Raw genomic sequence first — 10,878 nt, 5'->3', positions numbered from 1 at the left:
CCAGCCCCTTTCCAGACCCTTTTTCCAGCTCCTTTCCTCAGCTGACCCAAAGCTGCGGATTTTGGGGAGCGGGAAGAGTCGCTCTGCTCGGGGGTCCCCGCAGTGCCCCAGGGAGGCCCCGAGGCCGCAGCGTGGTTCCCTCCGGCCCCTTGGAGTGTTTGGAATCTCCAACTCTCAGCAATCGCTGTCCGTGGCATTCAATTCCCCCTGCAGGGTTTTCCCCCAGACCGGCTTTCTTTCCAGAGGGTTTTGTGGTTTCGCTTTGAGCTGGGGCCTGAGGGCACCGGAGCGGCCGCGGGTGCCGGGGCAGGAAGGGCTGAGGGACAGCAGTGCCCCACAAACCTCCGGGAGGGGGACAAGGGCTGGAGGGGGCAAAGAGAGAATAAACACAAGATTTTAGAAAAAGAAAAAAATCCAGTAAAATATAGATGATATCTAAAATATAATAAAAAGAACTGAATAAAGAAAGTAACAGCAGAGCTTCTTCTCCTGGGACTTTGGGTTCCTTGTCCAAGCTCCGAGCTGGGTGTGAGCCAGAAACCAGTGCCTGGGAGAGCCATTGCTGCTTGAAGGGCTTCCTATGGCCAGAACTAAAGTGTCGAGTATCAAGGAACAGCTTGAGGTTACAGAAGCGCCAGCGCTCCCGTTGGATTCCCTCGTTTGAAGCTGAAAGCGGAGCTCCATCTGTGACTCTGCTTTGTAAGGATTGAATGTAAAACTCCAGAGCAATCCCCGTTTCCCTCCCTCCTCTGGCCAGCGGCGCACGGAGAAGGGATGGGAGTTTCGGTGAGTCCGTGCTTCCCCCGGAGGGACAGGAATCCTTGCCGTGTCCAGCGGGGGTCCCTCCCCAGCCGTGCGGTCACTCCCCGGCCCGGCCCTGAGGCGCGGGGCAGTCGCGGGGCAGCCGCGCTCCGGCCCCGTCAGCAGCAGTGCCGCTTCGTGCCGGGCAGGAGCGGCAGAAGGAGCCGGGCGGCGGCGGGGGCTGAATCCCGGCAGGAGGAGGAGGAAGAGGAAGAAGAAGAAGGGGCCAGGTCGGCCTGCGGTGTCCGATGGCCAGGGAGCAGCGGGGAGGCCTCGGGGAGCGGCGGCGGGCGGGGCTCTGTTGGAGCCGCCCCGAGGGGTTTGTGCCACGCCGGGTCCCTGAAGGAGTCGCTCCGCGGCACGGGTGGGCTGGGAACATAAGGAAATGAAGAGAAGAGAAGAGAAGAGAAGAGAAGAGAAGAGAAGAGAAGAGAAGAGAAGAGAAGAGAAGAGAAGAGAAGAGAAGAGAAGAGAAGAGAAGAGAAGAGAAGAGAAGAGAAGAGAAGAGAAGAGAAGAGAAGAGAAGAGAAGAGAAGAGCCGCACCGAGACGCGTCTCCCCCGCCCGCGTCTGAAGGAGCTGCACCGAGGGACGGGCGGAGGTTGAGTAGATTAAAATACAGAGAACAGAGTAAAAGAGAATAAAAAACTGCACCGGGATGTCCGCGGCGCCCGGTGTCACTGACGAGCCGCACGGCGGGACGGGCGCTGTCGGGTGTGGCCAGAAGGGCAGTGCCGAGGAGGGTGAGAGGTGAGAATAGAAAAAAACAGTAGGGAGAATAGAATAAAATGCAATAAAAGACCCACACCAGGGAATCTCCGCAGCCCCGTGTCACTGAAGAGTTGCACCGAGAGAGCGGCGAGAGGTGACGGTGGTGAAAAGTGGAGTATTGCTGATGTAGGGAAGCTGAGAATTATCCTGGAGCTAGAAATGGACCAATCGTCATCCTGATGATTAAGCTATGAAAGAAAAAGCTGGGACTCAGCAGAACTGGACCAGGCATGAGCTGTCAGCCTGAACAGGTCACCAGGAGGACAGAATGATGAAGATGAAGATGAAGATGAAGATGAAGATGAAGATGAAGATGAAGATGAAGATGAAGAAGTAGCTGGAAGACCCTTGGTTTCAGCCCTTGGTTTCAGCAGGACTGGCAATAAAAGGCTGTAAAACCTTCAGAACCCTGGAAGATTCCCTTCCTTGCCACACTGGGCCTAAGCTGGACAGCGCCTTCGAAGCCGTGCGCTCTGGACGGGCTGTCCTGTTCATGGCTTTGCGCTGCTTCCCAGCGGCCCAAGGCTCTCCCCCCTCACAGAGGGGCCCTGCCCCGCCCCACGCGCCCCGTGGCCGCTCCCGCTCCGCCCGCCCTGCGGAGATGTTGCCCCCCCACCCGCCCCCCGTGCCCTGGCATCCCCCAGCGCCAGCCGCCCCTCAGGGAGGGGCAGGAGGAGGGAGCAGGCCCAGCTTGTTCCCCTTTCCTGGCGGTCACGTGGCATCCAAGAGCCAAGGAGGGCTGAAATGGCACGTCCCCCAAACGCTTCCCTCTCTGGTCCTTTTGGGGCACTAACGCGCTCTGCTCAAGGGAGTCCGAGGGCCTACGCTCGGCTTTCCCTGCTAAGGCCTCATTCTTCCTTCTGTAAGCTCTATAACTGGCTGGTTGACGTTAGCTCTCTAGGAGATGGGGAAAACGAGACGCTTTCAAATTGGGAGAATTACCCTGGTAAATTACTGCAGTTTTTCAGCAACAGAATTTCAAGGTGCAGCTGGGCCTTTCAGCCATTGCATCGATTTTCAAATGGCACCCGCAGCATCCGACGTGTGAAGAGCCCAGTGTGAAGCTCCTCAAAGACACTGCAGCAGTTGTCCCCCAGCAGACAGGACGTGTCTGTGCTGAGTCACCAGAAAAGAGAGCTAAGCCCGGAGTCATTCGTGCATGGGCAAGCAGAGTTGGTTTCCAGAAGAGTTGCATGCACTCGTTTCCCTCTCCCACTCAGTACTTGCTCTCCTCTTTCAAGCTGGCTCCTGCCTTTAACTGGAGCTTTTGACAGAGAAGGGAATGACTGCATCTCATTTTCTTTGGGATGTGGCTATCCAAATGTCTGCAAGGAATCTTACAGGGAGCATGGAGCCTGGGCAAACATCTGTGAGGCTGCAGCTTTTGACTGCTTGAAACGGGCCTTCTTTGGGCTCGGCACCTGCAGGCCACCGCAGAGCGGTAGCCGCAGGCTGCTGCCAGAGCTGCAACACAACAAAACTGTGGCAGCCCGAGAATCAGCGCGCAGCTCTTCTGCATGTTGTCCGACGTTAAGGTGCCAAAGAAAGAGCAAGCAGGAAGAGAGGAGCTTTGTGTCAGGAGACAAGCCAACACCTCCCTGCCAGAAAGGGAGGTCAGGCTCCAAAGTGAGTCCAAGCAAAGGTCAGCATGCACCTACGTGCTCAAGAGGCAACTGCGCACTGCAGTACTCCTGGAAACTGATTTCCTTGGCTTCTTTTGTCCCCTAAATGTCATCAAAGCAGTTAGGGCTTTCAGAAGCAACAAAGATGCCAGCAGGAACAAGCACACTTGCTTTTAGTCAAAGCCTTGGGGAGGAAAAGCCACGTTTGCTTGGATTTCTTGGGGGCCTGCTGGATCGGTGCATTTTCGGAGTTACCCCGGGATGCCTTGAGCACTGGCTTATGGACGGTAAGGATTTTTTCTCCTGCTTTATGACTGAGGAGATCTTCCCAGGCTTTTCTTTTGCGTCAGCTGTACAGAAGATTTCGGTTGCCGGGCGTAACTACGCCAACAGAGCCAGAGCGGCTGCTATTGTGACGTCAAGGGAGCCGGGCCGCATCACAGTGCTGTCAGCGCGACGTTGTCCCGGCGCGCGCGAGGCCTCCTTGTCCAGAGCAGCTCTTTGGCTCGCTCGCTGCAGGAGGACCCTCGTGACTGAGGCGTTCTCAGCAGACGGCCTGCACCCCGAGAGGAGTCTTGGTTTTTCCCCCGGGTGGCATTCAGTGTGCAAACCCGCACAGCACTGCTAGAATGATCGGGCAAGTCTGTGCCGCGGTTTGCACGGTTTTTTCTGTGGCGTATTCCGGCTACTTCCTGACCCACCTGACTCGTAAGTAAAGGTTTATCCTGGGGGTAGCCATCACACGGCTTTTGCTTCACTTTGCTCTTGATGCTCGTTTGTAGTGATGAAGCAGATTTGGGAGCAAAAGTGCCATTAAGGTGCCGCTCCTTTGCTAAAGCTCCTGCCAACAGCATCAGCTAAAAAGGGGGTGTCTGCACTCGCTGGCGGCTGGAGAGTATTTGCAACGTAACCTGCAGGGGTTGCGTTCCCTCCACGGGAGAGCGCGTGGCATTGGACACTGTCATTTCCTCAGCTTGCTGCTTCAGCCGAGACAACTGCAAATTGCAGGCTGGCAGGGAGCCTCACAAGTACTTCTAAAACTTGCCCAGGAGTGAGGGAAAGCACTTTCTTGCTCCAAATCCTGCCATTAGAGGCCTTGGCTCTCTGCTATGACCCTTGACAGTGTGCCAAGAGAGCAATTCCCTTGGCAATGAAGTGCAAGCTCCTAACCGCTTAGGCTTTGCTCCTGAACCCAGGAGCTGTTCCTGGGCTGCTTTAGAAGAGAACCGCCACAGCTATGGGGCCCTTTGTGGAAGCTTTCCTGGGGGATCATTTGCAGCAAATGGATGGGAATTAGTGCATGCAATTTATTTAAAAAACAAACAAACAAACAAAAACCAAATTAAAAACAACCCAACAACAACAACAACAACAAAAAACCAGAAAAGAAAGGTTGCAGAAAAGAGAAGAGGAAAAAGCTGCTTGAGCTGTTGGGCAGAACAGAAGCTCTGACTTAAAGGCCACTTGGCATTTCTGTGATCGTGTTTCTGTTTCTTCAGCGACAAAAGTAGAGAGAGCCTAGTATAGTGTCCTTGTTGTTCTCTTGCTTGCAGTGGGAAAATCTTGTGTTGCTCCTGGAGGGATGTTGGGAAAGGAAAATGCTCTCTGTTGGGACTGACTTGTCCTGTGGGACTCCCCAGCACAGGCACTTTTCTAACGGCATCTGGTTCCTTTTGCCTTGCTCTCTGCAGGTCACCTCACACGCGGATGGAGACAAGCCCGTCCTTTGGTGAGTGGCAAAGGAACCTCTGACCTTGCTGGCATGTAAGAATTGTGCGGCAAGCTGTGAGCTTGGCCTGTTGTGGTAGAGTGTAGAGTGCCAGCCTGGGAGGCGGAAAGAAAGGCCAAGTCGGTGTTGGCATCAGCAGCAGCAAAGGGAGCACTGGCTCTTTCCTAATTTTCCATTGAAGAGCCTTTCAAGAGATGAAAGGCAAGTGTGGCAGGCCAAAGGTGTCTTGCTGATTCTAGCCAGGGTGGAGGATCAAATGCACAGCAAGACGGAGCACCACCTAATTTGCCCACCTTAAGAGGGTGAATTTCACGACTCAGAATCCCACTTTGATCAAAGTTTCTGATTTCCCCTTAGTCTGGGTGAAAAGAAAGCAGCTTACGGAGCTGACAAGAAAGCAGCTCCTAAAGGACTGGCTGCTCCCTGTCCCTCTCACTGCTGTCTGTCTGCAGGGCTCACCAGCAGGGTCAGCAGCTCCTCTGGCTCCCTCTCTTGCTGAGGAAGATGCGGAAGAGGAGCCAAATGACAAGAAGCCTCCAGCTGGTGTCCATCCACGGCCTGAACGTGCAGAGCCAGTAAGTGGCGCCTGTGGTTGGCACTGCCTTTGGTGGAGGGCCGAGCTTCAAGTTTCTGACGAGCCAGCCCTTGCCGCTCGTGCCTGAAGATGCTGGGGGCTGTGTGCCTGCCATGACGTAGTGCTGCTTCAGCCAGGCCAGGCACCCCTGGCAAATGGCTTCTGAACTTTCCCATTTGAGCGCCATTTTGCTGGGACGCTGAGAGGGCCTGAGAATGTCTTTGGGATCAGACGAGAGGCAGCATTGTGCCTTTCAATTGTTGCCAGCGTAGAAGTGAGCCCCTCGGTGCACGGTGTCCGTGCAGGCTCCCCGTGGTCAGTGGACAGAGACGGTCCAAAGACTCAGTTGAGAGCCTTGCAGGATACTTAGGAGACACTGGCCCCTGGGAGGGACCAATTAGCTTCAGGCACAACGTAGAGCAGACTGGCCTTCTGGTCAGACGCTACCATGCCCACTCGAGGGTGACTTCATTGCCCAGGGGAACACAGCAGGAGGAAAGCAACAAGGCTCTGGGGCCCTGCTCCCACCTCTTGCTGGATCTTTGCAAGCTCGTCAATACCTTGTTGCAGTGGTCTTGCAGAAAATCGATAAAATGTAGCATGAACCTGGCCATGTGCTGCTGTATCACAGCAGCCTTTGGGCTTTGCCCGTTGCCTTTGAGAAGGGGACATGCAAAACCCCCCCAGCCAAAGAGGCCTGGCGGTGGCTGACAGCCTTCCTTTTGCCGTGTGCTCTGCAGGGCATCTGTGCCAGCCGCCTTTCTGACGGGCAATCCTTTCTTGTCCCAGCTCTCTCTTGACGCGCGCTCTGCCGTCCAACGTGCCGCTTCACCGGCGCGCTCTGCAGCAGCCAGCACTCCCCCACGTGCCAGCACTTCGTCCAGCAGCCCAGCCCAGCAGCCGGAGATGAGAGAGGAGCAGAGCCTGAAGAGACTGAGTACGTCTGGTGTATTTCTGGTCTGCCAGAGCGGTGTGTTTTCTGCGGGTCTCTGAAGTTCCTCCTCGCTTTAGTGTCACAGAGGCATTTAGGCCTCCCTCCAAGAACCTGTTGCTGTGCTTTGAGGCAGCAAGAGAGCGCTCGGCGTGTTCCCGCTGCCTCTGAGGGCAGCTGGCACTGGCTTGACTTTTCCTGGGCTGCCCTCTGTGCCAAAGACAAAAGCAGAGATTGTTTCTGTTGAGCAGAAGGCTGGCACCTAGCGGGTGACTGGGCCCCAGGGAGCTCTCGGGCCCCAGCTCTTCTCTGGCTGCCCTTTTTACGACTGTTCTCGCTCCTCCTCTCACTGCTGCACACTGTTCTCCTAAGTGGCCCTGCCGGTGACGGCAGGTGCCACTGCAGAGGCCGCGGAGGCCCTTCCTTAACTCGGAGGGCCCAGTTCCTAAAGGCCCTTCGTTCTGGCTTATCACATGAGCTGCTGTGCTTGAGAGCCGTGAAGTCCTTCTTGGAAAGGCCAGCTGCTGAAAGGCGGAGAAGATGGCCCTCCCGCTCGCTGTTCTCAGCGGCTGGAAGCCAAGTGACTGCAATGGGCACAGAGCTCCCGACAGTGGGGCTGCATCTTGGATCGTCTGGGGAGCGGCATCTCCCTTTGAAAGTGAGCACCTTGCACTGCTTTTGTCTTTCAGGGAGCATTGTGAGTCTGGGCGAGCCGAGGAGGAAATACTCGGCGTTTGAAGAACTCGGACGAGGGTAAGTCTGACGCCTGCTCCTTACGCAAAACCACGGGCCCGGTCATTTGGCCGGTGCAGCGTCAAGCGTGAAGTCAGGCAAGCTGCGAACACGGTCAGACTCCGGCTTTACCTTCCTGCCACCTCTCAGGACTGCTCAGTCAGAGCAGTCAGAAGGCATCATCAAAGACAACCTGGTGCTGGCAAGGTCTGCCTTGCTTGCAGCAAGGAGCAGGGCCTGGAAGATGTCCCGCCCCTGCCGGCCTACCAGAGCACCTTGTCACCCGAGAGCTGGCAGATAACACTTCTCAAAGGCAGAGTTTTCCAAGTTCTTCTCCAGTTTTTCCAAAGGGTCCCCCTTAGGCTGGGAACGGAAGCAATCGGGCGTGTGCCTTGGAGATTTGTAGCAGCCCTTGGTGTTCACACTGGGCCTCAGTTTTCTCCTGGACACCCTGCGTGGCAGAGGGCTGCTGGGCTCTTGTGCTATTGGCGGGGGAGGCGCTGCAGCCAGGCGTTTTCCAAATGCTCCAGGCAGCCTGGGGAGATCTCCCGCCTAGGCTGGCTTTCACCGCCAGGGACTAAAGGGCTTTTTCTGCTGCCGTTTTCTTTCTAGGGGTTTTGGAGCTGTTTATAAAGCCCTCGACGCCAGCACAGGACAACAGGTAAAGTGTCAATGCCCCCAGCAGATTTTGCAGCTCTGGAGCGCTTTCGCCGCGGCTGCGAGCCTTGGCTGGAGCTTTGGGTGGCCGCTCCATCTCTGCGGCAGAGGCTGCTCCTCTGAAGCACAGCCTAGGCTCAGCAGCCTGCAGACGGCATTTGGGACGGGCTTCGGTCCTTCTCCTAAGCTCTGCCCTTTGGCACAGCTGGGCTGCGTCATTGCACAAGCACTCGCTGCGTGTTCCTGGGGATCTCGTGCGACGAGCGGCTTCTCAAGTCAACGGTCTCTCAATGTCCTTTTAGGTGGCCATCAAGAAAATGGCTCTTCAAGAGGAGATGTCCGAGGAGCTGGCTGTCAATGAAATCGTGGCCATGAGGGACAGTAGGAACCCCAATATTGTGTCCTACTTAGACAGGTGGGGCTATTCTCATGTCAGTGTTCCTTTAGGATACTGCAAGCCCAAAGTGGCAAACCCCTTTGGTCACTGGCAGAAAATGGAGCTGTTTAGGATTTCTCTCCTCCAGTGCGTGGGAGGAGGTTGCACTTGGTCTGCAAGAATCTCCTCTGGCAAATGCAGCTTGGAGAGCACTTCCAGAAAGCTGGGTCAGCCCCTCGGGTGACTGGGCTGTGCCCAGGTCCTCTCTCTCCATGCCGGGCTTTTCTTCTTTCAGCTACCTGGTCGATGGAGAGCTCTGGCTGGCGATGGAGTTCATGGACGGCGGCACGTTGTATGATGTAGTCGGGGCAGTGTACCTCGAGGAAGGACAGATAGGCGCTGTCTGTCGGGAGGTGAGGGATGCCGCTTGTGCTTCCCCTGGCCTGTTGGCCCTTGTCAACTGGTGGTTAAGAACAGCAGAGATTTCTTGCTCACGGCCTTGCTTTGCTGTTGCTGTCACGACACGCAGAAGAAAGAACATCTGAAGCCAACTGCCTGCCAGTGTCCCCGCACTTCCTAGGCTCCGTTCTCGCACTCTTACGTGCTGCCGTTGTGCTGGGGCGCTCGCGCTCGCTGGCTCGCTGGCTCGCTCGCTGTGTCGCACTTGTTTCCTCTTGCCAGCTTTGCCTCTCAACGTTTGCCTGGAGCCTGTCTGTGTGTCCTGCATTCCTTGCCGCTCCAAGCCTGAACGCTGGTGGCAGAATTTCAAGCTAAGGGCAAAGGAGATGTCCTCAGCTTCAAAGGATAGCATTGCAGCCCAGATGGCGTTGGATTCTGGAACAGGTCTAACGTGCTGCTTCCTCCTCTGCTGCCACAAGGCTACCAAGAAAATCTTTGCCATGCCGCCCCCCAGCCAAAGGGCACGCGCTACGTACCGAAGGGAGGAGGGGCTTTTGGAAGCTCAGATGTGCCTTTGCTTGGAAAGATAGAACACGCGTAAGAGTGTTGAAGCAGCAAGCTCTTCCTCTTGACAGCACTAGGATGCTGCGCCCTGGCTCCCAATTCCCTGAGAAAGCTGTCACTCTCGTCCAGCCCGTTCCTTTCTTGCGGGATGAAATCAGGTCCTGAACCTTCACCCTTCCCTTTCTCCTCTCTCTCTCAGTGCCTGCAAGGACTGCATTTCCTTCATTCCCGCCGAGTCATCCACAGAGACGTCAAAAGCTGCAACATTCTTGTGAGCACGGACGGATCTGTCAAACTGGGTGGGTATCCTTGGTCCGGCGCAGCGTTCCCGGGATGCGCTCTGGGGCTGCTCTGGGGTAACTGCCAGTTCTCCAGAAGCACTGCTTGGCCAGTGCGCCAAACCTGAGGGCGTTTTTGAAGAGGCCAATGCCTTGTTTCCCTGGCTACAGCCCCGCGGAAGCAGAGCACTGCTGCTTTTCCAGCTAGATTCACCGTGGCCTTGTCAGGCTTTGAGCGGGCAATTCTTTGGCTGGGTTTGCCAGTTGTAGCTGGCTTTGACAGGGTTTGTTTTTCTCCGCAGCTGACTTTGGCCTCTGTGCTCAGCTCACCCCTGAGCACGACAAGTGCAGCTCCAGCGTCGGCACTCCCAGCTGGATGGCGCCAGAAGTCGTGAGAGGAGAAGCCTACGGCCCCAAAGTGGACATCTGGTCACTGGGGATCGTGGGGCTGGAAATGGTGGAAGGGGAAGCTCCTTACCAGAGGGAACCCCGTCTCAGGGTAAGGTGCAGCTTCAAAGTGTGGCTCTGTGCAGAGAGAGCTGTTGTGGCTAGGAAAGGAGCAGGTAGAGTGTCCGCTTCCCTTTTTGGTAGGTTTTTGAACTGATAGAAAGGAACGGGGCCCCAAAACTGCAAAACCCCAGGCACCACTCGGCTCTCCTGCGCGACTTTCTCCGCTGCTGCCTGCAGACAGACGAGGACAGGCGCTGGTCTGCCCAGGAACTCCTGAAGGTAAGAAAAAGCAAAGCGGCAAAAAGCCCTGCGAGCTGTGGACACCTGCATGAAGGGCCGAAGAGGACTGTGGGCCACGTGGGCCTGGGCGAGACAGGTCCGGGAGCGGAAGGCGGAGGGGCAGATGGTGCCCTCGGTCCTCTTTGCGCGTCTTCCTGGTAGCAGAGGAGCCCTGCTTGAGCCTGTTGGACGTGATCTTGGGAAGTCATGGTTCCTTTTGGTTGTGTTTTTCCTTTGGGCAGCATCCATTTGTGACCTCAGGCGATCCTGCCTCCAGCCTGGCTGCTCTGATCATCTCAGCCAAGCAAGTGCAGGAAGACTGGAGAGGAGACGCTTGCGCCTGAGGAGGCCTTGGTGCCCCGCCAGCCCAGAGGAGTGAAGAGGGGATGTACCGTATTTAAGAGAAGATTCGGCCATCCCCTGAGTTTTATAATTTAGCTGTTCCATAGTTAGGAAGTTTATGGTTTTGAGATTTTCTTAGCTTAGCTGGTTTTCGTTAGGACTCCAGTCCCCAGAAAGTTTCATTAAAGGAGCATTGTTTAGCTAAGAGTAGAGTATTGCTGATGTAGGGAAGCTGAGAACTATCCTGGAGCTAGAAATGGACCAATCGTCATCCTGATGATTAAGCTATGAAAGAAAAAGCTGGGACTCAGCAGAACTGGACCAGGCATGAGCTGTCAGCCTGAACAGGTCACCAGGAGGACAGAATGATGAAG

The 10,878-nt window shown here is 55.8% G+C and overlaps 1 protein-coding gene across 1 annotated transcript; it reads left to right on the top strand.

Annotated features, from left to right (window-relative positions):
- Positions 1 to 1,458: 1,458 nt before the first annotated feature.
- LOC138101792 (serine/threonine-protein kinase PAK 3-like) lies at positions 1,459 to 10,506 on the top strand. Its single transcript, XM_068999581.1, has 11 exons — positions 1,459 to 1,550; positions 5,375 to 5,497; positions 6,237 to 6,433; positions 7,117 to 7,180; positions 7,772 to 7,820; positions 8,119 to 8,231; positions 8,488 to 8,605; positions 9,355 to 9,454; positions 9,736 to 9,932; positions 10,025 to 10,162; positions 10,405 to 10,506. Exons 1-11 carry the CDS (start codon positions 1,459 to 1,461, stop codon positions 10,504 to 10,506), a joined length of 1,293 nt encoding a protein of 430 aa, XP_068855682.1.
- Positions 10,507 to 10,878: the final 372 nt, after the last annotated feature.

Source organism: Aphelocoma coerulescens, unplaced genomic scaffold, assembly GCF_041296385.1.
Source record: "Aphelocoma coerulescens isolate FSJ_1873_10779 unplaced genomic scaffold, UR_Acoe_1.0 HiC_scaffold_474, whole genome shotgun sequence".
Taxonomy (NCBI): Eukaryota; Metazoa; Chordata; class Aves; order Passeriformes; family Corvidae; genus Aphelocoma; species Aphelocoma coerulescens.
The sequence above is the reverse complement of the archived record's forward strand: the minus strand, read 5'-3'. Positions and strand labels throughout refer to the sequence as shown.

Excerpts from the sequence above, each read along its gene's own strand:
- LOC138101792 (XM_068999581.1), top strand. The coding sequence starts at position 1,459 with ATGTCCGCGGCGCCCGGTGTCACTGACGAGCCGCACGGCGGGACGGGC. Across the intron at positions 8,606-9,354 it reads TAGGCGCTGTCTGTCGGGAG|TGCCTGCAAGGACTGCATTT; the intron begins GTGAGGGATGCC and ends TCTCTCTCTCAG. Across the intron at positions 9,933-10,024 it reads AGAGGGAACCCCGTCTCAGG|GTTTTTGAACTGATAGAAAG; the intron begins GTAAGGTGCAGC and ends CCTTTTTGGTAG.